Source organism: Stegostoma tigrinum, chromosome 35, assembly GCF_030684315.1.
Source record: "Stegostoma tigrinum isolate sSteTig4 chromosome 35, sSteTig4.hap1, whole genome shotgun sequence".
Taxonomy (NCBI): domain Eukaryota; kingdom Metazoa; phylum Chordata; class Chondrichthyes; order Orectolobiformes; family Stegostomatidae; genus Stegostoma; species Stegostoma tigrinum.
Genome location: NC_081388.1, coordinates 6,832,538 through 6,859,304, shown reverse-complemented (window position 1 = coordinate 6,859,304; position 26,767 = coordinate 6,832,538). Strand labels below are relative to the sequence as shown.

Sequence of the window (26,767 nt, the reverse complement as noted above, 5' to 3'; positions counted from 1 at the left end):
TGATCTGGAATTACCAGAGGCCAATCCGGATTGGAAACCTTTTGGTTGATCTTGTCTCCCTATTAATCCAGGACACTGAAGCCAGTTGGAGTATCTAAGTCAATTCAACGTTTTGAGTCCAATATGACTTTTCCTCAACCGAAGAAGGGTTACAGGACTCAAAAAGTTAACATGGTTTCTCTCTCTCTCCACAGATGCTGCCAGACAGGCTGAGTTTCTCCAGCATTCTCTGCGTCTGTTTCAGATTTCCAGTATCTGTAATATTTTTGCTTTAATCAGAACTCTTAGCAGTTGTCAGGAAACTCAAGATAAAGTGGGCTGCCAACCATTGTTGCTCCTGGTACCTGTATCCTGGCACTACCACGTGCCAGGGGGCATTGCATCTCAGGCTGTGGTCTAAGATGTTTGATGTTGAACTAACCGCCATGAAAGATACAATATTTCCCTACCATCAGTTTTTAACAGCAAGGTGGGTCAACTGATGGAACAATGTTAACTGGTTAAGAAACCCGGCAGGTGACCTCTTCAGTTGCCCCCATTTTGCACCATTCCCTGCAGTTATCACCAAAAGTCCTCAGTGTGTTTATTATCCGCTGGAGTCTCTAGGGATGGCGAGAGTGGAGCTTTGGCCTGGGAAATGGTGCCAATCAACAGGTTGATTCTGAATGGCTGGGGTTAGACCCTGGGCTGGCACTGACCTTGCTGAGACATGGAAGCATTATGGGCTGATGGCCAGGCAGTGAAAGCGATGGATCTATTTCGCGAACTCTTGTGAGTGAACGATGGTCAGAATACCAGCTCATGACTGGATTGCAAGCATTAGTTCATAGCAGACTGGGTCTGTCCATGAATCAAGTACCGAATCATGCCCAACTGTTTGATATGATGTGACACATTTTTGTTTGTGTGATTATGTGCATTATTAGGAATAAAAGTGATCAGTTTGTGTCTCTATCCTACTTGCTCCATAGTATTCGTCTGCCCTGGGACATTGCGGAAAGTCTTCGAGCCAACCAATGTGTTTGAGTCAGAGCATGAGGCAGGGGCCTGGTGCAAGGATCCTCTTCAGGCCGGTGACCGTATATACTATATGCCGTGGATCCCATACCGCACCGACACACTGACCGAGTACGGTTCGTGGGGGGACTACACGGCTGGACGGCCCACCACCTCGTACCGCCTGCCGCACCGAGTGGACGGCACAGGCTTTGTGGTGTATGACGGTGCTGTATTCTATAACAAGGAAAGGACACGGAACGTAGTCAAGTTTGACCTGCGGACCCGCATCAAGAGCGGCGAGGCCATTATCGGTGGCGCCAATTACCACGACACTTCACCCTATCGCTGGGGGGGCAAGACTGACATCGACCTGGCCGTTGACGAGAACGGGCTGTGGGCCATCTATGCTACTGAGCAGAACAACGGCAAGCTGGTAGTGAGTCAGCTCAACCCCTACACACTGCGCTTCGAGGGCACCTGGGAGACGGTGTACGATAAGCGGTCAGCCTCCAATGCCTTCATGGTCTGCGGGGTACTGTATGCCGTGCGCTCGGTGTCCAAGGAAGACGACAGCGAGGTCATCGGTAATACCATCGATTTTGCCTTCAACACCAACCTCAACCGGGAGGAACCGGTCTCCATCGCCTTCCCCAACCCCTACCAGTATGTCTCATCAGTGGACTACAACCCCCGGGACAACCAGCTCTATGTCTGGAACAACCATTTCGTGCTGAGGTACTCACTAGAGTTTGGACCCCCTGACCCAACCGCAGGTAGGAACTATTCCTCCATCTTCAAACTTTGTCACCTCTTGGGAGTGTTAGTCTGTATCGAGCAAGTCAGGTTAGGGAATTTGGTATAAAATAAGTCAATACTTTACACTTGATGTGCTGCAGATTTTAAAATTTGCCCCAAATTATTATCTTTTTTTTCAAGCCAGTATTATTTCAAACATATGGAAGTCTTTTTGTTTTATTTGGACACAGGGTGTGGTGTCATTGGCTGGGTTAGCAATTATTGTCCCTCCCTTGTTGCTCTTAAGAATGTGGTGGTGAGCTGTCTTCTTGGACCGCTGCAGTCCATGTGCTGTAGGTTGACCCACAGTGCTGTTTGGGAGGGAATTCCAGGATTTTGACCCAGTGACAGTGAAGGAACAACGATATATTTCCAAGTCAGCATCATCCGTGGCTTGGAGGGGAACTTGCAAGAGGTGGTGCTCCCATGTATCTGCTGCCCGTGTCCTTTTAGATGGCAGTAGTTATGTGTTTAGAAGGTGCTGTTGAACAAGATTCAGTGATTTTACAGTAGCCCATCTTGTAGATGGTACACACTGTTGTCAATGAGCATCAGAAGTGAAGAGAATGAAAGTTGTGGATATGGAGCAAACTAAATGGGTTGCTTTGCCCAAGAAGGAATTGAACTTCATGAGTGTCCTTGGAGCTGCGCCCATCCAGGGAGGTGGGGGGTATTCCGTCACACTCCTGATGTGTACCTTGTTATGCAGTGGGTCATTGACTTACCACTGAAACAAAATCTCTGGGTTTGACTCCACTTCAACTTGGTGGAGGGAGGTACATCATAACAGGTACATCGAATGGGTATCAACTTGTAAATCCTTCCAGGCTCATTACACACTCTTCACTATATGTGATTTGCTATCCACTGATCTTTTTGCTTGCAAGGTTGATCCCAGAACCGTCTTGTTTTCCCACATGGGCTTGTCTGGTCTGATCACATGTGTGGGATGTAAGAACATTGTTAGCTGTAGGAATTCTGTGCCCTATCTGCTGTGGATAACAAAGATTTGATGTACACCTTTGAATTTGTACTGAGGAGAGATCGTTCATCTGCTCTGTGTATGTGAAGAAATGTATTGTTCAGTGGACATTGCTGAACTTAAAAAGAACAGAGGTAAGTTGTTGGAATGGGCAGTTAGGTGGATGATGGAATTTGGAGTAGAGTGAAATGATGCATCTCGGTGGGAAGGTCATATACAAACAATAGGGCTACAATTAAACAGGAGCAGAAGGACCTGGGTGTTTATGTGCTCAGATCATTCAAGCTGGTTGGAAAGGCGGAGGCAGTAAGTAATAAAACCTATAGCGTCCTGGGAGTTAAACACAGGCAAATAGGAGCAAAGGGGAGGAGCTGAAATTGTATAAGACACTTCTTACAGACCTCAGCTGGAGTATTGTGTACAGTTTTGGGCACTATGTTATGGGAAAGATGGAAATGTATTGGAGAGACTGCAGAAGCGATTTATAAAAAACGATTCCTGAAGTTAGCCCTTGCAGTTATGAGGACAGATTGGAGAAGTTGTCACTGTTTTCATTGAACACAGGAGGCTAACAAGATTTCAAAATCGTGAGTGATCTGAATACAGTGGGTAGAGAGAAATAGTTTCTCCTTGTTGAAACACTAAAAATGTGAGGGCATAGATTTACAAAACAAAAGCAAAAACTTTGTCGCTCAGTGATGGTTAGATTATGGAATGCATTGCCTAAAAATGTGGTGGAGGCCGCTTCAGTTGAGGCTATCAAGAGAACATTGTTTCCATTGATATAATCATTCAGTTTGCAAAGGAAAACGCAGGCAAAAGGCACAAAACCATAATGCCTATTCAGCCAGCAGGTGTAGATGCAATGGCCCGAATGGCCTCGTTCCATACTGTTATTGTCCTCTGATTCCGAAGTGTTCACAGCAGGAGAGATTTATGGTCAGCCATTTAACAGTAAGAACATTGAAGCTTCACCCATTATTTTCCATGGTACGTCACAAAACGGTGGTACGGTGGCTCAGTGATTAGCACTATAGCCTCACAGTGCCAGGGACCTGGGTTCGATTCCAGCTTCGGGCAACTGTCGGTGTGGAGTTTGCATGTTCTCCCAGTGTCTGTGTGGCGTCCTCCGGTATTCCGGTTTCCTCCCACAGTCCAAAGATGTGCAGGCTAGGTGGATTGGCCATGCTAAATTGCCCGTAGTGTTCAGGAGTGTGTGGGTTATAGGGGGATGGGTCTGGGTGGGATGCTTCAAAAAGTGCTGTGGACTTGTTGGGCCAAAGGGCCTGTTTCCACACTGTAGGGAATCTAATTTAATCAAAAACACATGTTGTCACAGGATCGTGGATTTTTTGGGATATGAAATAACTCCACAGAGGCCAGTTTCCCATCACCAAGTCACTCTTTATTTACACATGGAGAATCCATGACACTGATCCACCTGTCTCAGAGTGAATTGAACCTGTGACCCTCCTGTTTAAATTTGTCAGCAAGGACTCCCTGATTGGACCAGTTGAACAGCCCCATTCAGGGAACTGTTCTATGAAGTTCACCTGGCTGACCTTGTTACAATCACTATATTCCCTCCCACACTGAGCTTGAGACACAAACTATAGCTCTTCCTGGCACACTTTAGCTTCGGGTAAGTTTCCTGTGAATCTGCCTGTGATATGGGCGGTGTCTGATGCACAGTAGCTCGCCTCTTACACCCAAAGCACCTTGGAAGAAATTCATGCTCCTCTTCACGTGGCAAAGGCATTAAGGTGGTGACATGCACAGTGTCCATTTCAGATTCTGATGTATTCTCAACGCTTGACGGAGGGGGAGAACCATGGGTTCCGTAACAGTCGGAACTGCAGCCTAGGAGGGAGGCACATTTTGCTCCGGCACCATTTACATGTTTGCAGCTTTTATATGGTCCATACACTTTGTTCAGGACCATTGCACCTACTTGAACTTTATATATCACTGGACCTGACCTCACATCAACTGTGTCTCTTACCTATACAAGACCATTTCCATGGTTTTGGTGCAAATCTTCATCACTTACGTAAACTATCTCTCTCACTTAATGGAGTCTTTTATCTGGCATTGCTGTTCCTTATGCCAATTCACCACCACTCCCCGGGGTACAGGAAGATCAGATCTAGCCTGGTGCAGATTGTTCTCCCCATTAGGAACTCTGCTGGAGCTATCCCCGTGGTTGCATGAGTGGTGGCCCTATAATCAGACAGGAACCAGGACAGTTAGGTATCTGGTGAAGCTGTAGGCTGCTTCTTTAAGCCTGCCTTTAAAGTTTGGACTGCTGTTTCTGCCAGATCTTTGGATGATGGGTGGTATGGAGCTGTCCTTACATGACGAATACCATTCAACTTTTGGAAATACTCACATTCCTTGCTGGTAAATAATGGCCTGTTATCTGTAACAGGGAATCCATGTATTGCAAAAAACAAGGCACTTTTTCCGTAGTCATCCCTGTGTTTGACAAATGAGCTATATGCATTTCAAGCCATTTTGATTGAGCATTCACAATGACTTAGAACATCGAGGCCATGAAAGCACCTGCATACTCAATGTGCAACCAAGTCCAGAGTTTAGCTGACCATTCCCATATGGGAGAGCTTTTTGTAGGAATGTTTGTCCTTGTTGCTACTCTGGGCACTGTCCCACCAATGCAGCTATGTCTGTATTCAGTCCTGGCCACTAGGCATAACGTCTCACCAACATCTTCATATTGGAAACCCCTGGATCACCCTGGTGGAGTTCAGTCAGTACCTGGCGGTGACCTTTGCTCAGGACAATCACTCTTGCTCCCCATAATAATATACCATCCTCTACAGTGATCTGGTCTCTCTGGATCTGGAAACGTTTCAATTCTGCTTGTTACAGCCGTTTTGTTTCTCCATCACCACCAGCTGTTTTAGTTTTGCCTGGACCAGATCTTGTGTATCCAAAGTACGATATTGTCAGCTGTGACTGGAAGTGTGTGCAGAAAATATAAAACCATCACAGACTATTCCAGTGGTGTATCTGCCAGCAGGAGGTGGCTTAAAGCATCTGCATTTGATACCTGACCTCCCAGACAGTGTTCCAACTTCTAATTATACGCTGTTAGTACTGGAGCCAGCCACTGAATTCAGCTTGAAGCTATGGACAGCACTGTCTTGTTTTCTTTAAGTAGATCTACTAGGGGTTTGTGGTGCATTATTATTACAAACTTACGTCCATAAAGGTATTGGTGGACTACAAGTATGCCCGCCAAACCTTCCATCTCTATCTGGGCATATGTATGTTCTGCATTAGCCTGGATGCATGTGCTTTTGGGCTACCTATGAGCTCGTACTACCCCAGTTCTGTACAAGGAGGCATTGCATGTCAATACCAAATCTTGCTTGAGATCATAGTGTGCCAACACCTCAGAGGATAATAGCTGTTTCTTCACTTCCCTGAAGGCTATTGATTGGTTATGTGACCATTTTCAAGATGACCCTTTCTTAAGACTTAATGCAAAGGTGCTCGGATGGAGGTTACGCATGAACTATCCATAATAGTCCACCAGCCTAAGAAAAGCCCTAAGATCCAGTACAGACATAGGAGTTGGAACACCTTTATTCGCCCTCACTTTATCTTCCAACAGGTATAACCTGGTCTTACCGACTCTGTATCCCAAGTAGGTCATGTGGGGTACCTGGAACATATACATGTTCCCTCAAAGGCATTTCCATGTAGGGTCTGTGTTCAAGTTTTCTATATGCTCCTTATTGGTGTTCCCTGTTATTAGCACATCATCCAGATAAATGGCAACCTAGGGTAGACCTTGTAAAATATTCTCCATTGTCCACTGAAAAATTGTACAGATTGACGATATCTCAAATGGAAGTCTCATTTATAGGTAATTAATTGGAACATACTTCTGGGAATCATGATCTAACCACAATTACAAATACAAATGGCTCATGTCCAGCTTCGTGAAGAGCAGCCTGCCTGCCAGCTTTGCGTGTAAATCCTCAATGCAAGGAGTAGGCTATTTGTCCAGCTGCGAGAACCAGTTTACCATTTAAAATCCTCACAAAGCCGAGCCAACCCATTGGGATTCATAGTCGATACGACCAGTGCTGCCTGTTCCACATACTAGACTGGTTTGATGATTCTTCCACTTTGCTGCCTCCTGATTTCTGCCTCTACTTTTGCCCATAATGCAAATGGCACTAGACTGGCCTTGCAGAATTGTGGAATTGATTCCTGGTCAACATGCGAAGTAGCCTCGGCCCCCTTGATAGTCCCTAGACCTTCCTGAAAAACTTACAGTTATTTAATTAGGACCTCACTAAAACAGTTATTTTCTAATCAAAAAATGATGAGCCAATCTAGGTGAATCTTTCTCAACAAATTTCGCCCCATTAAGCTTGATTCCGAGTCTTTTATTACAATCAGTGGTAACTGAATCAGCTGCTTCTCATAAGAGACTAGAACTGAAATTGTACTCTTAATCTGTAGAGGCTCCCCATTGTAGTTTCTCAGTCTTGCAAAGTCCTTGTGCAAACTTGAAGATTGGAGCCCAGAGTGAATTTTGGTGAAGACTGATTCTGCGATCACTGAAATGGCTGTACCAATGTCAGACAACAGTGTGGAGCTGGAGGAACACAGCAGGCCAGGCAGCATCAGAGGAGCAGGAAAGCTGACATTTTGGGTCGGGACCCTTCTCCAGAAATGGGGGAGGGTAGGGGCCTCTGAAATAAATAGACAGAGGGGTGGTTTGGCTGGCAAAGGTAGGTGGGATGGTGATAGGTGAGTGCAGGCAGGTAGTAGTGGGGATTGATCAGTGAGGTGGGAGGAGCAGATAGGGGAGAGAAAACGGACAGATCAGGGAGACGGGGATAACAGGGGCTGGGGAAGGTAGGTGAGATGGCGATCAGTGAGTGCAGGTAGGTGGTGGTGGGCATTGGTCAGTGAGGTAGGAGGAGCAGATAGGTGGGACATAAGACAGACAGATCAGGGAGGCGGGGATGAGAGGGAGGATTAGTCATGGAATGAGGCCGGGGATGGGGAGGTTTTGAAACTACTAAAGCCCACATTGAGACTAGTGGGTTTTAGGCTCCCAAGGCAGAATATGAGGTGCTGGTCCTCCAGTTTCCGGGTGGCATTGTTGTGACACTGGAGGAGGCCCAGGATGCACATGTCGTCCTGGGAGGGGAAGTTGAAGTGGTTCGCAACTGGAAGACGTTGTTGTTTGTTGCGAACCGAGCGCGGGTGCTCTACAAATTTGCCTCCGAGCCTCTGCTTGGTCTCACTGATGCAGAGGAGGCGACATCGGGAACAGCGGACACAATATACCACATTAGCGGATGTGCAGGTGAACATCTGTCTGATGTGGAAGGCTTTTTGTGCCTGGGGTGGAGGTGAGGGGGGAGGGGTATAGGGGCAGGTGTAACACTTCCTGCAGTTACAGGGAAAGGTGCTGGGGGGGTGGGGGGTAGGGCTCATGAGAAGTGTGGAGTGTACATGGAGGGGAGCCACAGAGAGCACGGTCCCTCTGGAAGGCAGATAAAGGTGGGGAGGGAAACATCTCTTTGGTAGTGGGGTCAGATTGCAGGTGGCGGAAATGGCGGAGAATGATGTGTTGAATCCGGAGGTTAATGGGGTGATATGTGAGGACAAGGGGAATTCTGTCTTGTTTTTATTGCGAGGAGGGGATGTGAGGGCAGAGGTGTGGGAAATGTAAGAGACCTTGTACTGATATCAACTCCCATTAGAACCAGGTGGCCATTTAACCAGATGTTTATTTTGATTGGAAACAAAAACAGAAGTTGTTGGAAAAGCTCAGCAGGTCTGGCAGCATTTGTGAAGGGAAATCAGAGTCGGACTGACGAGGGTGTCCACTTCTCTTGGAATACACTGCAACTTATATGCTTCACTTGCCACATTTTCCATGATAAAGCCAATTGTAATACCTGTTTGAAGTCCAGTTGGGCTTCAGCTAGTAGGCACTTTTGCATGGTTACATCATGAATCCCACTCAGCATCCCATTAAGGGTTAAACCAAAATCACTAGCTTGTGCCAATCATCTTAACCTCGTCAAAGATCCTAGTAAGGATTCCTCTGGTTCTTAAATTGCTGAGTAAAACCAATAGCATCTCAGAATAAGAAGAGGCTTGGGCTAATAATATTCCTTAGCTCAAGAACATTCAACTCTTTACAGGTTTTAGTATCTGTTGCTTCAGGGAAGGTAGACTCCTAATAACTAAAAAAATCTGCGGGTCCACAAGCTGTCGCAAGAATTACACATTGCTTTTCATCAGTGTGGTATTCCCTTTTAGGAGATTCCTGCACATTTGATGCAAATGCAATACGCCAACTTCTATGAATAGCCACAGTTTATTGAAGCAAGTACAAGCTTTTGGAGGATCACCTAACAATCTTCGCAGGGCTTTGCAGAGCCATGTCAAGCGTGCTTTACCTGTGAATAAAGAAACTTTAGAGATATTAGCTGTTGAAAGTATCTTTGCATTTCCTCTCCCATAATATATATGTCTACGTGGGCAGGTGGGTCTGTGTCGGCATCCCAAGCGGTCCCACTGGGTCGGCCATTATTATTTCTGTCAGTCCAGTGGTCGAACGTGGGGTAATTCTCATATGATACAGGGCCAAAGGCAAGGCCTTCAACCAGTTGAGGCCTGTTTCAGATGTTAACTTAGTTATTTTTGTTTGAAGGATCCCATTCGCCCTTTCCACTATTCCTGCCGCCTGAGGGTGGTAGGCACAATGGAATTGCTGCTGGATATGCAGCACCTCACATCGTTCTTTGTTGATTTTTCCTCTAAAGTGGGGGCCATTGTCTGAACTAATCTGTTAAGGCATCCAAACCTCGGTATGATCTCTGTCAGTAGTAATTCTACCACTGTTGAGGCTATATTATTAGTGCTTAGAAAGGCTTCAATCCATCTGCTAAATACATCAACAATAACAAGATAATACTTATAGCAAAGTGTGGAGCTGGATGAACACAGCAGGCCAAGCAGCATCTTAGGAGCACAAAAGCTGACGTTTCAGACCTAGATCCTTCATCAGAAAAGGGGGATGGGGCGAGGGTTCTGAAATAAATAGGGAGAGAGGGGGAGGCAAATCGAACATGGATAGAGGAGAAGATAGGTGGGGAGGAGACAAACAACTTAAAGAGGCGGGGATGGATCCTGTAGAGGTGAGTGTAAGTGGGGAGGTAGGGAGGGAATAGGTCAGTCCGGGGAGGACGGACAGGTCAAGGGATGAGGTTAGAAGGTAGGAAATGGAGGTGCCGCTTGAGGTGGGAGGAGGGAAAGAACAGGTTAGGGAGGCGGGGGCGAGCTGGGCTGGTTTTGGGATGCAGTGCAGGGAGGGGAGATTTTGAAGCTTGTGAAACCCACATTGATACCATTGGGCTGCAGGGTTTCCAAGTGGAATATGAGTTGCTGTTCCTGCAACCTTCGGATGGCATCATCGTGGCACTGCAGGAGGCCCAGGAAGGACATGTCATCTGAGGAATGGGAGGGGAGTTGAAATGGTTTGTGACTGGGAGGTGCAGTTGTTTATTGCGAACCGAACGTAGGTGTACTGCAAAGCGCTCCCCAAGCCACTGTTTGGTTTCTCCACTGTAGAGGAAACCACACTGGGTACAGCGGCTGCAGTATACCACATTGACAAATATGCAGGAGAACATCTGCTTGATGTGGAAGGTCTTCTTGGGGCCTGGGATGGGGGTGAGGGAGGAGGTGTGGGGGCAAGTGTAGCACTTCCTGCGGTTGCAGGGGAAAGTGCCACGTGTGGTGGGGTTGGAGGGGAGGGTGGAGTGGACAAGGGAATCACGGAGATAGTGGTCCCTCCAGAAAGCAGACAAGGGTGGGGATGGAAAAGTGTCTTTGGGGTGGGGTCGGATTGTAGGTGGCGGAAGTGTCGGAGGATGATGCGTTAGATCCGGAGGTTGGTCGAGTGATATGTGAGGATGAGGGGGATTCTCTTTTGGTGGTTATCGCAAGGGCAGGGTGTGAGGGATGAGTTGCAGGAAATGCGGGAGAGGGCATTCCCGACCACTGCGGGGGGGAAATTGCGGCCCTTGAAGAACGAGGACATCTGAGATGTGCAGGAGTGGAATGCCTCATTCTGGGAGCAGATGCAACGGAATACTTTTAGCAATGTACATGCGGTAATTCAATGAAATCAAGCCGAATACACTCAAATGGGCCACCTGGCAAGTGTGTTTTCCCTGTTATGCACCACATTCCTTGGCTGACATTATTTTGCTGACATGTCAGACATGACCTGACACGCTTCTGGGCCGCCTCAACCAATCAGGGGTGCCACCAGGTGCGTAACATGATATTACTCATTCCCTCCTTGCCGAGGAGGGTATCAGTATGAAAACAGTCAATAAGCATTGGTAACAAAGCATCAGGTATACAGATTTGTCCAACTGGATTGAGACCTCTTAACGCAGAGTGCAAACACCCATGCGTCTTCCATATTTCTTTTTCTGAGTCAGGGACGTCCCCATATAAACACTGCGCAGTGACAATGTCTGGTATGCCTATTGTCTTCGAGGCAGGTGAGCGATTTAACGCCGGCCAGTTCATAGAGGACACAATAGAAGTGCGTGCTGTTACAGCATCTTTGATAGCTTGATCAGCTCTGGCATCGCCTTTGCAGATATCTGTGTTGTCCATTACATGGGCCATACATTTGGTTATGGCCAATTGCTTGGGGAGGAGGATCCTGGTCAACGGTGTCATTATTTCGGAACAATATTGGCCGACCAGACATGTCATGAGGTACTTCCATTTTATTCCCACATGATAAACCGGCTTGACACTTCAACACTGATTCCTTATTTTGTCTCTCCTTTCTCAATCTTTCCTGTTCTGCCTCACTCACGTCATAATCCTCACACTGCCGTTTCAACACCTCCCACGACTTAGAGTATGTGATCATGAGGGAAACCCTAATCCCTCTCTGACGTGCATTGTTCTCCCAACTGGCCTGTTTAGATTTATTCGTTACTTCCTCAGCCGTCTTTCTCCACGTGGATATTAAAGTTTTCCATTGTGTCCCCGTATTATGTTTCCAAATTGCCTCATCCACTTTTATGCATTTATCTACATCCCAAGTTCCCCCTATTGGCCAAATTTCATTTCCCAATTTCTTATTTCGGAATGCCGACAAGATGCCTGAACCGTTCTTCATTTTCAAGGTCATCCCGACATAACCGATGCAAAGGGGTTCCAACACCCAACTTTTCCAACATTTGTCACATTTTAACGCTTCAACTTCTTACTTCTCTCTATATACTAGCCCAGTGTCCTTGGTCTCCACACCCACTTCAGAGTCCTGACCTTTGTGTGGGGGATCTCCCCTCTTAACAACCAGTCTAAGACAGGGAGGTTGAGACAGACGCTGTAGTTATCCTTTACCTTCAGTATTACGTTCCAGGGACTCGAACTCTGGTATTGGAGGACTCTAACCTCCGAATTCCCGACACTTATAGTTGGGAGGACTCTAACCTCCGAATTCCAGAGGGTCTCAAACCTCCCTGAGACGAGCACATCAATGTACAAGTGCGTAAGTTATCGCGGAGTTTCCATCTCTACAGAGTTCTAGGGGATGAGGGGTCAACTGAGTAATGAGAGAGATCAAGGCAAATATTACGTTGTGGGCCCATCCATCTCATGTTACCATCACGCAGGCGATCACTTATTTAATCCACTTAGGAGATTCCTACGCATATGATACAAATGCAATACGCCAACTTCTGTGAATAGCCACAGTTTATTTAAGCAAGTACAAGCCTTGCTTGGAGGATCTTAACAATCTTTGCAGGGCTTTCAGAGCCATGTCTAGCGATGCTTGCTAATACGGGAACCATCCTCCCTTTATATAGGATTTTACATCACAGTCAGTCATGTACGCATGATACAATTTTTTACTCCCCCCATCGTCACATGCGTAGCAATAGTGATAGTACATGACTTAATCACCTAACAGTAGAAGCAAAGGTCAGCTGCCCAAAAACAATGTGTATGACTAGATAGTTCCTTATCTTTTAGCCTTAGTTCAACATTTACAGAGAGCAGAGCGTAATTACATTACCACAGTTTGTCTGCGAGACAGAGGTGCCCATGGTGCAGCTTAGCACCTAATTTCTTACATGTCAGCAGAACAAATATTAACCTTTTAACATTTCATCTGCTCCAATATAATTTGCCCAGAAAAAATAATGCTTTCCTTCCATATACTGGACCCATCCTTTGACAGCAGGTTTGAACAAGTCAAGTTTCCCAAATAAAAGCATGATGCCAGAAATGCTTACCCAACACAAACACGACTGTTGCGAGTGAATTTCTTCAGTACTTTTGTCTCATTGCCACTGAAATAACTCCACGAAGGCTGGTACCTGTCACCAAGTCCCCCTTTATTTACGTATGAACTGTCCTTGACACAGATCCAGCTCCCTCAGAGCCAGATCTCAGAGTGAACAGATAAACAGCCCCAATCAGGGAACTCGTATGAGCTCAGTGTAGCTGACCTCGTTACAGTCACTGCAGGGCAGGTAGTTTTCTCAGCTGGTTGGATAATGGTGTGGATCAGATTGGTCCCAATAGCACAGGGTTGAATCCCCATTCCAGCTGGAGTGGATTCGCAATCTGCCACCTTGCCATACCCATGGAGGCAATCTCAGGGCAGTCAGCCAAACCTCCCTTCTGGCTGAGAACAGAAGAAAATCCCAAAGACTGCAACAGTTTAAGAAGGTAGCTCATCGCCACATGTCAAGGGCAACTAGGGCTGGGCAATAAACTTCAGGTCTAGCCAGTGACACCTACGTCCAATGAACAAGTAAATAGAAAAGAAAGGCTGCATAAAGAAGGCCAATTTCCTTTCATAAAGAGCATTACTGAACCGAATGGGTTGTATGATTTGAGCTCACATTTACCAATTCGTGTTACTCTGATTCCAAACCAGTTTAAGAAGTATGAAACTAGACACTAATACATCTCTGGATCATGGCATTACACATATCTGCCTCCTACCTACCATCAACCCAGTACCCCAGCAGTCTCTCTTTAAATGTGCTCTCAGCCTTTTTCTTTTCATTGGTATCAAATGATCCCAATATGCATCTGTTGGTGTGAGATACTTGTGTATCTAACATACTGGCTTCCTGTTGTGTATTTAGTAATATAAACAGTTTAGTAGGATTTTCATAAAAAGTGGGGATTCAAGCTAATCTTTCCCATTTTTGGTCAGAGACCTTATTACTCAGCTCTGCAGCAGGGTGGACTTAAACCTGGACCTTCCAGACCAGACTTAGGGCCACTACAGCTGCACCGCAAGAGCCCTAAGATATCTTCGAATCAACCAGTTCAAAGATGTTATGACATACCTTCAGAACAGATTGGATTTGAACCTGAGTCTCCTAGCTCAGAGGTAGAAACACGACCACTGCACTGCAATAGCCACATGAGCAGCACAGTTTTTGACCAGCACAGATATGATGGGTCGCAGGGCCTTTTATGTGCTGTAGGCTTCTATGGCATCAGGAGTAGATGGGATTTGAAGCTTCCTGGCTTAGAGGTAAGAACATTACTACTACACTAAAAGAGGTCAAGATTCAGTTCCATCCATATTTACTAACATGTGGGATCAACGTACCATGCCGGACAGCATATGTGATGCTGCCGGGTTTTAAAATGGGGACTTTATATATTTAGGAGCGCATGATCACCTCTGCACTACAGAAGCACAGTACAAAATGTTCTCAAAGATTTTAAAAAATTATTGAACCAATTTTTAATCTACTTTTTCAGAGACGTTATTACATATTTCTGGAGCAAATGGGACAGGGAACCTGAGCTTGCTGGTCCAGAAGTAGTGACACTACCGCTGCACTATCTAATTAAACAGTTCCCTTCATCTGTGCACTTCAACAGTGTAATCAATATGTCGTTAACAGGTTTCTGGTTTAATAGCTTAGCTACTGTGCCTGCAGAGATGCTGTAGCCAAAACAATCAGGTATTACTGTGTCTACAGTGAAACAATGAGCTGTTATTGTAACTGCTGTCAAGTAACACTTAGATATTGCAGCCTGAATCTGTGCATTGTTATTACACCCTGCCCAGTGCACCAGCAGGGAATTACACACATCCAAAGTGAGAACTAGAGCTCTGCTCTGCTTATGCATGAATCAGTCAGCTAACCCTAACCTTCTGTCCCTTTTGTGATTGGAGTATTTGGAGCATGAGCAGAACGACAGAGGGGGACAAGGTGGTGCAGCAATGATGTTGAGCAAGACCCCAGTGAATCTTATGCTGTCATGGGCCCAAATCCCACGTTATGCCAAATGGTGACATGTAATTTCAATGAATAAATCTGGAACTAAAAGCAATGGTGACAATGCAACTATTACTGATTGTTGAATAGCCCGAGTTGGCTCACTCATGTCTCTTAGGGACAGAAACTGCCATCTTTACCTAGTCTGGTCTACATGTGACTCCAGACCCACAGCAATGTGGTTGGCAGCTAATTGTCCTCTGCCACAACTTTTGAAGGACAGTTAGGGAGAGGCAATAAATGGCAGCCTTGCCAGGGATGCCAATAAAGAAGTTTTGAAAAGCACAATCAGGAATCTATCACTGAACTTGTTCATTCGGAGTATTTCAGACTCATTGTTGCTGTACCATGGAGTAGGAAACACACCCTTTATCCTGACCCTGCACACACCACACACTACCTGTAAGAGAAAAGGGGCCCCATAACTAAACCATTCATGGAGCTTTTGTACCAGGTTTGATGTGTTCAATGCAGATTCGTGAGCCTGTAAGGCAGGTTGATACACTGAAGGAGTGCCACACAGTCAGAGGAACCCCTATCTGCCCTGCCAGGTGGATGTTAAAGATCCTACAGCAGTTATGACATACTCCATGTTTGGTTCACTTCGGGTTGGCCAAGACTGTGGAAAGTGAATTAGGTCAACAATGGCAACTTAATCACTATGTGAATTATGTGAACTTAATCATTTTCTGAAAAAGGGCCCAGACTCATAACGTCAGCCTTCCTGCTCCTCTGATGCTGCTTGGCCTGCTGTGTTCATCCAGCTCTACACCTTGTTATCCCTTAATCATTTTGTAGTACCTTTACCAGAATGAAAATGACTCAAGGTGCTTCACAGTAGTGTTGCAAAACAAAATATGAAACCAAACCGTATGAGGAGTTATTGGGTCAGCTGAACCTGATGAAAGAAGCTTTCAGGATTGCCTTAAAGGAGGAGAGTGACGTAGAAGGTCATGGGGCAAGGAAGAACTCCAGATTCCAAAGGCAGGGCAATTAAAATCAGTGACGCTTCAGAGACCAGAATTAGAGCAGTGAAGAGATCACAGTGATTTGTGGGGTTGGAGGAGGTTACAGCGATAGGGCGGAGTATAGAGGCTGGAGGAGGTTACAGAGATAGAGGGGGGTGCAGGAGCTGGCAGAAGTTACTGACATAGGGAGGGGTGTTGGGGCAGGAGGAGGTAACATTGATTGGGAGTGGTGTAGGGTCTGGAGGAGGTAACAGAGATAGGGAAGGGCGTAGGGGCTGGGGGAGGTAACAGTGATTGGAGGACTGTAGGGGGCTGGAGAGGTTACAGCGGTATGGAGGCTAGAGGAGGTCACCAAGATAGAGTGGGATGTTACTGAGAAAGGAAGGGGTGTAAATTATAGAGATAGAAAGGGATGTAGGGTCTGGAGGAGGTTGCAGAGATAGGGAGGGTGCAGTGGCTGGAGGAGGTTATAGATAAGAGAGTGTAAGGGGCTTGAGGAGGTTCCAGGGATGGGGAGGGATGTAGGGACTGGAGTAGATTACAGAGGTAGGGAGGGTAGGGGCTGGATGAGGTTACACAGATATAGGTGGGTGGGGGTTGGCAAGGGATACAGAGATAGGGAGGAGTGTAGGGGCTGGAGGAGTTAACAGTTAGAGAGGGTGGAGGATATAGCAAAGATAGGATGGGTTGTAGAAGCTTGAGGAGGTTGCAGAGAAAGAAAGGAGAGTATGGTCTGGAGGAGTAACAGTGAAATGGGAGAGGTGTAGTGGCTGCGGAAGACTACAGAAATGGGGAAATAGACATAGAGAGGGGTCTGGGGTAGGAGTGGATATGGCGATAGGAACAGGTGTAGTGGCTGGAGGAGATTGCAGAGGTAGGGAATGTTGTAGGACTGTATGTGGTTACAGAGATAGGGAGGGGTATAGGCACTGGAGGAGGTTAAAGAGAGAAGGAGGCAGTGGAGCAATTTGAAAGTGAGGGTGGGAGTTTTGGTCTTCAGATTGCATCACCGAGAATCAGTGAGGGTGAGTGAACACAGGGATGTTAGGAAAATGGGGCTTGTTGCGTGTTAAGACAACAGCATTGTGAATGACCTCCAGTTTACTGAGGTTAGAATGGAGAACTAGCATTGAAATGGCTGAGTTTAGTGGTAACGATAAAGCACAGATGAGGATTGCAGCAGTAAATGTGCTGCACCTTATCTCATCAAATGCTAATGTGAGCCCATTGCAAAGCTCTAAGCCAGCATTGATCTGAAGCACAGAGAAAGCAAGCTGCATGAGCCCCAGAATCAAAGAGTGGAAGCTAGCTTTGAGATGGTTCAGCAGCAGGGGGAATGGGATGATAATCCTATTCTCCAGCAGCCAGGTTTGATACTGATATAGATTTGCCTGGCCTTGATGTGACTGACGTTTGGAAAGGTCAGCTCACACAACAAACAATAAGAAACACAAATATATTTCCCAAGGTCCAGTTGCATTGTGAAGAAAGCAAAGGTTTTTTAAAAAATTGGACTGTCCGCAGAGCAATCGAATATCATTCAGGCAACCACTCTGCCAAGTATCTCCTGCAAATTGCTGGAAAATCACATAACTCTGAAACTGATATTCTATTGTCCATTTGCTCCCTGGATATGCGCTCTGTAAAGTGATGTGATAAATTCCTGAATTTGGGCTTAGTAAATGGTAGAGAAGTTCTGAAGGTTCAGGCAGTCTTTGGAGAGAGCTGTTCAGAGGTGGTACTGGTCTCTGTCTGTACTTTCAAATGTTTTGTGTGCTGCATGCTTACAGCTTGAGTTTCTAGCAACTTTGACAGTTTGTTCATTTCAAGCTCAAATTCTGCAGTCAGCCATAAAAGTCTGCCTCAGCACTGAATATACTTAATGACCCAGCCTCAAAAGCCCCCACTGGTATAATATTCTACAGATTCCCTACCTTCCAAGCGAAGAAATTCCTCCTCAGCTCTGTCTTAAATGGGCAACGTCTTGCTCTGAGATGATGCCCTCTGGATCTATACTGTTCCACAGAGAGAAACAATCTTATTACATCAGTCCTGTCAAGTCCTTTATGACCTTGTATCTTCCAATAAGTTCACTTGTCACTCTTTCAAACTCCAACAAGGATAGACCCAACCTACACAACCTCTGTTCATAAAATAGTCCCTCTATAACTGATATAGACTGAGTGAACCCTCACTGGACTCCTTCCAATGCCAGTATTTCATTCCTTAATTAAGAGCCCACATTTGTTCACACAGTATTCCAGCTGTGGTCTGACTAGTGCCTTCTATAGTTTTAGCAAAACCTCCCTACCTTTATACTCCCTTCCATTTGCCTTCCCTATTAATCATGGAACTTGGATGCTAACATTTGATGATTCTTGAATTGTTGCAGTGCATGGTGGATTAGTGCTGACAAGGCTCAGCTTGGCCTTCTTGTTTCCAATGTCTAGTTCAACACATTATCCTGCTCTTACATTCCAGCACTTCACCAAGATTTGATTTAGCTCCAAGGTTAAATACTATGGCAGTAGAATGAGGCTCTTCAGCCCATCATACGTGAACTGGCTCTCTATAGAAGCAATATACCTGATGCCACTCCCCTGCCCTCTCCCTGTAAATCTGCACAACCTTTCGTTTTGGATAATTATCCAAAGCTCACTTGAACCTTGTTTGAGCCTGCCCTCCCCCACCACCACCACCATTCTCTCAGGCAGCATATTTTAAATCCCAATTACTCACTGCAATAAGATGCTTTTCACCTGATGTCGTCAGTGCTTCGTTGCTCGATGATATACTGAGGTTGCAAATGGCATTCAGAAAACATCTTATTTCCATTTTCTCCTGCTCTTGGCCAGTCCTGCCAGCCATCCATCATCTGGACCTTGAATGCTTCCCACAGAGTGATGGAGGCCAAAGCCAGCACAACAGCAAGCAGGTTGTGGGTTGATGAGTTAGTCTGTGATCCCTGTGACTGAGGGTTCCACTCCCAGCGTTTGCTATCTCCCTTAAATAGACTGCCACTCTGTTGCCTTCCTGCACACCCCATAGACACCGCTCATAAACCCTTGCCTTCATTAGACACTGGGTGCTGGGCACATCTACTGGGTGCTAGCCCACATCTATTGCCCTACCTCTGATGCCCTTGATTCTCCCTGATCCTCCATCAAACCTTACCTGTGTCAAGAAAGTATGAAATAGGAGCAGGAGCAGGCCATTGAGCCCTTGCTCCAACATTCAGTAAGATCTTTTCTGATCTGATTATAGCCTCATCTTCATTTTCCTCTCCGCCTGCCTCCATCGTCCTCCATTATCAGTCAATACCCAGTCGACTACAAAAGTTATCCTACTTTGCACTCATGTTACAATTAAATTCTTTTGAGATTGGCTCTTCAGTGGTCTCGCAACCTCAGGAATTGGGCCCAGTGATGAATTAGCGATGGGAACATGTGTTCAAGATCCGTCTTATTCCTTTATGGCAGGATCTGGCCAAAATAAACTGGGAACTTTGGCCTCTAAATCTCAGCAGAACAGTCGGAGGTGTTCAGGAAAGTATTGGGGAAGGTACAGACTTAACATTTTCCCTTCAGGGTGAACTGTAGGAGCAATGTGTCCAGAGAATCATGGATGTCAGGAATATTCAGGACTGAATAAAAAGGAAAAGAGAACAAATCAATGGGGGACCTACAGGAGTATAGAAAGTTCAGGAGGAAACATGAGAAAACTATCAGGAGAGCAAAGAGGACACATGAAAAAACTGCTAGTGAGCAAAGTTAGGGAAATTCAGAGATCTCCTACAAATATTTCAGAGGGTAGAGAATGACCAGGGAAAGAGTAAAGCCGACGAGGGACAAAGGGGGCAATCTGTGCATCGAGCCAGAGGACATTGGTAGAGTGTTAAATCAGCGCTTCATATCTGTCTTACTTTGGAGATGGAGGCTGCAAATATAGATTTCAAGAAGGTGGACTGTGAGATTCTTGGTCAGATTGATGTATAAAACATGGAGGTATTGGTAGGTGAGCGAGTCGAAAGATCACCAGATCTGGAATGAGTTCTATCCCAGGCTGCTGTGGGAGATAAGGCAGGAAATAACAGAGGCCCCGACCCAAATTTTTAAATTGTTTCTGGCCACAGGGAAGCTGCCAGAGGACTGGAGGATGGCTAATGTGATTTCACCCTACAAGCAGCTAGACCAGGGAATTATAGACCTGTCAGTCCAATATCAGGGATAAGGGAACTGTTGGAGAAAATAGTGAATGAGAAAATCAATCTCCATTGAGAGGGGCCAGGTTAAATCAGGGATAGTCAGCATGGCTTTGTCAGAAGCAGGCCACAGCAAACAAATCTGGTGGAATCTGATGGCCGAGGAGGTGTCCAAGTGTTTGGATGAGGGTAGGGCAGTTAAAGTAGTTTATATAGATTTCAACAAGGCCTTGCACAAGGTCCCACGTGGGAAACAGTTATTGAAGGTAAAAGCACATGGGATCCAGGATAGCTTGGCAATTTGGATCCAAAACTGGCTCAGTGACAGGAGACAGAGGCTGGTGGTAAGAGGCTGTTTGTGTGACTGGATCCTGGTGTGCAGTGGTATACCACAGGGCTCAGTGCTGAACCCCTTATTGTTTGTGATATTCACAAATGTTATAGATGAGAATTTTGGGGAATGATAGGTAAGTTTGTGGATGACATGAAGCTTGGCCAGGTGGTTGACAATGAGGATGAAGGTCTTCCGTTACAGATAATACAAATAGATGGGTCAGATGGGCAGATGGAATTTAACCATGATAAGTGTAAGGTAATGCACTTTGGAAGAAGGAACAAGACAACAGAATACTCAGTGATTGGCAGGACACCAGAAAGCTTGGGATGTTTTTCCACAGATCCCTGAAAGTGGCAAAGCAGCTCAGTTGGATAGTTTATGGGATGCTTGCCTTTATCAGACATGGTATAGATTATAAGAGCAGGGAGGTCATGTGGAGCTGCAAAGAATTTTCATTACTCCACAGTTGGAACACTGTGTACAGTTCTGGGCCACCACACTGTAGGAGGGATGTTATTGCACTGGAGGGTTTGCAGAGCATATTCATCAGAATGTTGTTTGGGATGGAGCGTTGCAGCGATGAAGAGAGGCTGGTTAAGAGAGGTGTTCTGCATGGCAACATTTCTGCCATTCAGGCTCCACTTGCCAACATATCCTGAGTGTAAATTGTTGTGATCATTTGAAGTTTGGCATTCTTGCATTAGGCCGGACAAGTGAAAGATGAGATATACAGCACAAGGCTAAACTCTTCATCCAACTCATCCATGCTGACCAGATATCCCAGATTAATCTAGTCCCATTTGCCAGCATTTGGCCCATATCCCTCTAAACTCTTCCCGTTCATATACCCATCCAGATGCCTTTTAAATGGTGTATTTGTACGTGTCTGTACTGCCTCCTCTGGCAGTTCATTCCATACACACCATTGGCGTGCATTGACTAATTCCTTATTACATAAAGAATACTCAATGAATGGCAGGATCTGAAAGTGGCAGGGTGGGCTGATCAGGTGGTTAAGAAGGCGTGCATGACATTTGCTGTTGAGTTGAGGCATAGATTGTAAGAGTAGGGCAGTTATATTGGATCTACACAGAACTTTGGTTGGGCCACAGCTGCAGGACAGGGTGGAGTTCTGATCCCCACACTATACAAAGGATGTAATTCCCCTGGAAGGGGAGCGGGGGTGATTCACCAGGAGGTTCCCTGGGATGGAACATTCCAGCAATGAAGAGAGGCTGGATAAGTTCAGGTTGTTTCCTTTACAAGAGAGAAGGTTGAGGGCTGACTAATTGAGGTGTATAAGATTATTTGAAACATGAACAGGCTGGGTAGGAAACAGCTGCATTGAAGGATCAACAACAAGGGGAAAAAGTTTTAAAGTGAAAGATAGGAGATTTAGAAGGGATTTAAGATAAAATGTTTTCACACAGAGGGCAGTGGGGGGTCTGCAATTTGCCACCTGGGCAGATAGTTGAGGCAGGAAACCTCACAATGTTTAAAAAGTACTTGGATGAGCACTTGAAGTGTCATAACATTCAAAGTTATGGACCGAGTGTTGGAAAGTAAGACCAGTGTAGATATTAGTGTATTTTTGGCAGTACAGGCTGGATGGACCAAATGGTTTTTTCTGTACTGTGTGATTCTACAATTCTGTGAAATGATTCCTGCAAGTTTTTAAAAGATGCTGTTTTTATATTACTTTATATTACATAAAGTATTACTACCTCAGCACTCAAACAGATCAGCTTAATTTTAAATGCTTTACTGAAGAAGCTACAGTTGCTGATTAATTCCACCTGGGAATATGGCCAGGGTTGTGGATGGGTCTGGAGAGGGATACGATAGTTTCTGAGATGCCAATTTTTTAAACTGGTGCAAAGATGGGCGGCAAACAATATGTGGTAGAAATAACCTTACACTTAAAAGACCTCAATCCTTTGCTCTGGTTTATGCTATTTTGGGTTTCATAAACTTGAAAGAACAATGGTACGCACAATATGGAGCTGGAGGAACACAGCAGACCAGGCAGCATCAGAGGAGGAAAGCTGATGTTTCAAGTTGGAACCCTTCTTCAGAAATTCCTGTGTGTCCTCCGGCTCCGCACTGTGTTATCTCTGACTCCAGTATCAGCAGTTCTTACTATCTCTGAGTGGTACCCACAATTCCTTATTTCATGGGACATGGCTGTCACTAACCATAGCAACATTTGTTGCCCCTATCCTGAAGGTAAAAACAATAAAACTAACAAAATAGACCAAGTGGTCCAATTCATCTCATTCTTCTAAATGGAGAACCAGTACATTCATGTTGCTGGTTTTCCCTTTCGGATAGGGCCTTGAACTGCTTGGCCTTTCAGGGGACAATTATGTGCTAACCACATTGCTGTGGGCCTGGAGTCACGTGTAGGCCAGACCAGGTAAGGATGGCAGATTTCCCACCCTAAAGGGCCAGATGAGCTTTTACAAATGATGATTTTATTATTTTATTCAGATATTTAATAATTGATTTTAGATTCAGTTGCGCTGGATATGACCCCACATCCTCCAAAGTGTGAGGCTGGCTGTTGGGGTTGTTAGTCCAGTGATGTTACCAGCATGTCACGGTTAATTTGACATCTAACAAGTCAAGGGTTAAGTCCCAGATGGCCATTGGAATGCTCTCTCATTAGAAAGAGAGAGAAAGAGAGAGAACTGGTGGTGGTTTAACCTGAGGGTCACCGCATCTCAGGTGAAGGGAAAATTGAAAAGGGCAGTCCTTCATAGTAACCTCAGCCAATGCAGGAATTGAACCCACACTGCTGGTGTCACTTTGTATCCCAAACCAGCCGCCAGCCAACTAGCTAACCCAGTGACTGTTTAATAAGTGCTGTCCATTCTGATGGTATTTCTGCAATCTCCGGAGACAGACATTGGCTGTTGCCCAAAATTTAACTGGTTGAAGGAGTCAAATCAGTCACATTGTGGCACCCCTGTGTATCATTCTTTCAAAATCACTGGGGGATTTCAGTGAGATTGTGAGAAATGTTTGCTGTGTTATGAGAGACTTCAGTGCGGTAATGAAATTTTGCTTTTGCATCGTTGTGGCATTTAGCAGATCTGGGGTGATGTTGTAAGCCAGTGCTGAGGGAGTGCTGCACTGTCAGAGACTCTGTTTTCCACATGCAAAATAAAGTGCATTTACTCTCTCAGGTGAAGACAAGGAATCCTGTTGCAAGACATGAAAAAGAACAGGCGAGTTCTTCCCTACATCCTGACCACTATTTCTCCCTCAACTAATATTTCTAAAACAGTTAATAATACTAATTTTGCTGAAACAGTTAATAATACTAATATTGCTAAAACAATTTATGTGGTCTTTATCACATTGCAGTCTGTGGGAGCTTGCTGTGCACTAAATAGCCACACCATTTCCTACATTACAACAGTGATTACAATTCGAAAATACCTCATTGGGTGTAAAGCATTTTAGGATGGCCTAAGGTTATAGAATCGTGGAATATTACAGGACAGGACAAGGCCATTCAACCCACTGTGACTGTACCAGCTCCTGCTGGGGCAGCATGGCAGCTCAGAGGTTAGCACTGCTGCCTCACAGCACCAGGGACCTGGGTTCACTTGCACCTTCAGGTGACTGTGCGGAGTTTGCACATTCTCCCTGTGTCTGTGTGGGTTTTCTCTGGGTGCTCCGGTTTCCTCCCACAGTCCAAAGATGTGCAGGCAGGTAGATTGACCATGCCAAATTGCCCCATTGTGTCCAAGAATGTGTAGATTAGGGGGATGGGTATGAGTGGGATGCACCAGGGGTTGGTGTGGACTTGTTGGGCCAAAGGGCCTGTTTCCACACTGCAGGGATTTCAATGATTCTATGAAAGACCTATCTAGCTGGCCCCATTCTCCAGCCCTAGCTTTCTAAATTCATCACATTCAAATACATATTTAGCTGTCTTTTGAAACCTCATATGGAATCCGCCTTCTCCTCTCTCCCAGGTAGCCCATTCCAAATCTTAACAACTCTGAGTAAAGAAGTTTCTCCTTAGCTCAATCCTAGCTCTTTTGCTGTTGGTCTTGGAGTTATGACCCCTAGTTACTGATATACCACTATTTGAAACAAAATATCCTTCTTTACCCTGTCAGAATTGTTCATAATTTTGAACAGTTCAATAAGGCCACCTCTTAATCTTCTCTGCTTTGAGGAGAATAAGCCCAATTTCTCTAATCTTTCCTCATATCTAAAATTTCTCATTCCTGGTATCGTTCTAGTGAATCTCTCCAGGGCTTTAACATCCTTTTAAATAAAGTGCCCAGAACTAAACACAGTAATCCAAATATGATCAATGATTTATGGAGTTGAAGCATCACTTCCTTGTTTTCATACGCTAGGCCTCTATGTATAAACCCAAGGATCCTATGAGCCTTCTAACAACTGTTTAACTTGGCTGCCTGTCTTCAGAGAATCCCAAGGTCACTCTACTCCTCAGAGTTGCATTGTCTCTCATGATTCTTCTACTACAGTGCATTTCCTGACATCTCTCTGCATTGAAATTCATTTGTGAGGTGTCTGACCATTTGGCCAACTTGTTAATGTCCCTCCGAACTCCATATTCTCCCTGCAAAGTCGGAGATCCCTCAACACCCATCTCCAAATTAAATTGCTGTAGATACATGAATCAGAAAAAGCAAGGATCCCGGCATCAATCCCTGGAGAACTCCTCTTTCGGTCTGAGAATTGCCCATCTATACATATCTCTGTTTCCGATCTTTTGGACAACTTCTAGTCCTTGCTACAAGGACCCATCAATCCCAAACATTTCAAGCTTGCTAACTAGCCAGCCAAGTGGCACCGTATTAAATCCTTTCTGAATGTCCAAATATACAATGTTCACAACACCAACCTCATCAACTGCTTGTGTTTACTTCGTCAAGAACTCAACTAAATTTGTCAGAAATGACCTGCCCTTCACTGTCTAGTATTAACTTATTTTTCTGTAAGCGTATATTTACCCTATCCCATATTATGGCCTGTATCTTGGTGTCAAACTGATAGGCCTGCAGCTCCCCATGGCTTATCCTTTGCCCCTTTCTGGTGAAAGGTGTTATATAAATGCAAGTTCTTTTTTTCTCTGTCCTCTTTGTCCAGGGAATTTCAGTCAACCTCTTTACTGTGCCTGGACCCGATATTTGGCTGTGGTTGCTGTAGATACTGAGTGACAAGTTTTTCTTTCTTTTTAGCACAAGTCACAGTGGCTTCCACAAGCAACACAGCGGCGGCAAAACCCACCATGGTAACCACGACAACCACCACCAGGAAAGCCCCGCTCACTACCATGGCGGTGGGTGCAATTAACCAGCTGGTACCGGAGCAGCGGCCCGTCACGCCCAATGCCCCCAGTACCAGGCGGACACCTCTGTCCAACCAACAGCCATCACCTCAGCGATACTGTGAATCAACAGAGGCCAGAGGCATCAAGTGGCCATCGACGCAGCAGGGTGTACTGGTGGAGAGACCGTGTCCCAAAGGGACTAAAGGTATGAGGCTGGCATTTGTAAACTGGCGGAGGAAGAAATATCCTGTAACAAGAGATAGCTTGCCAGTGCCTATCGCTGGGGATATGCATATGTGATTCATCCTCAATCTGTCTAACACATAAGGACTTGCATCCCCGCACTGCCTGGCACCTGTTCCCTCATTCCCAGTGCTGCCTGGCACCTGTTCCCTCATTCCCAGCACTGCCTGGCACCTGTTCTCTCATTCCTAGCACTGCCTGGCACCTGTTCCCTCGTTCCCAGCACTGCCTGGCACCTGTTCCCTCATTCCCATCGCTGCCTGGCACCTTTTCCCTCACTCCCAGCACTGCCTGGCACCTGTTCCTTCATTCCCAGAACTGTCTGGCACCTGTTCCCTCATTCCCAGCACTACCTGGCACCTGTTCCCTCATTCCCAGAACTGCCTGGGCAGAATTTTCCATTCCCAGCTCTGCCTGGGTAGAGATCCCCATTCGCAGCTCTGTCTGGGTAGAGATTTCCCATTCCCAGCTCTGTCTGGGTAGAGATCCGCATTCCCAGTACAGCCTGGGTAGAGATTCCCCAATCCTCGTGTTATAGAACATAGAACAATACAGCGCAGAACAGGCCC

At 45.7% G+C, this 26,767-nt stretch overlaps 1 protein-coding gene across 7 annotated transcripts in view; it reads left to right on the top strand.

The window, feature by feature from the left end:
- LOC125447480 (adhesion G protein-coupled receptor L1-like) overlaps positions 1–26,767 on the top strand; it is a 518,001-nt gene that overhangs the window by 404,959 nt on the left and 86,275 nt on the right. For all 7 annotated transcript variants that reach the window (XM_059639848.1, XM_059639853.1, XM_059639852.1 and 4 more), the window contains exons 6-7: positions 972–1,772; positions 25,864–26,160. In XM_059639848.1, the coding sequence (XP_059495831.1) occupies positions 972–1,772; positions 25,864–26,160 (1,098 nt within the window). The remainder of the gene's footprint in view (positions 1–971; positions 1,773–25,863; positions 26,161–26,767) is intronic.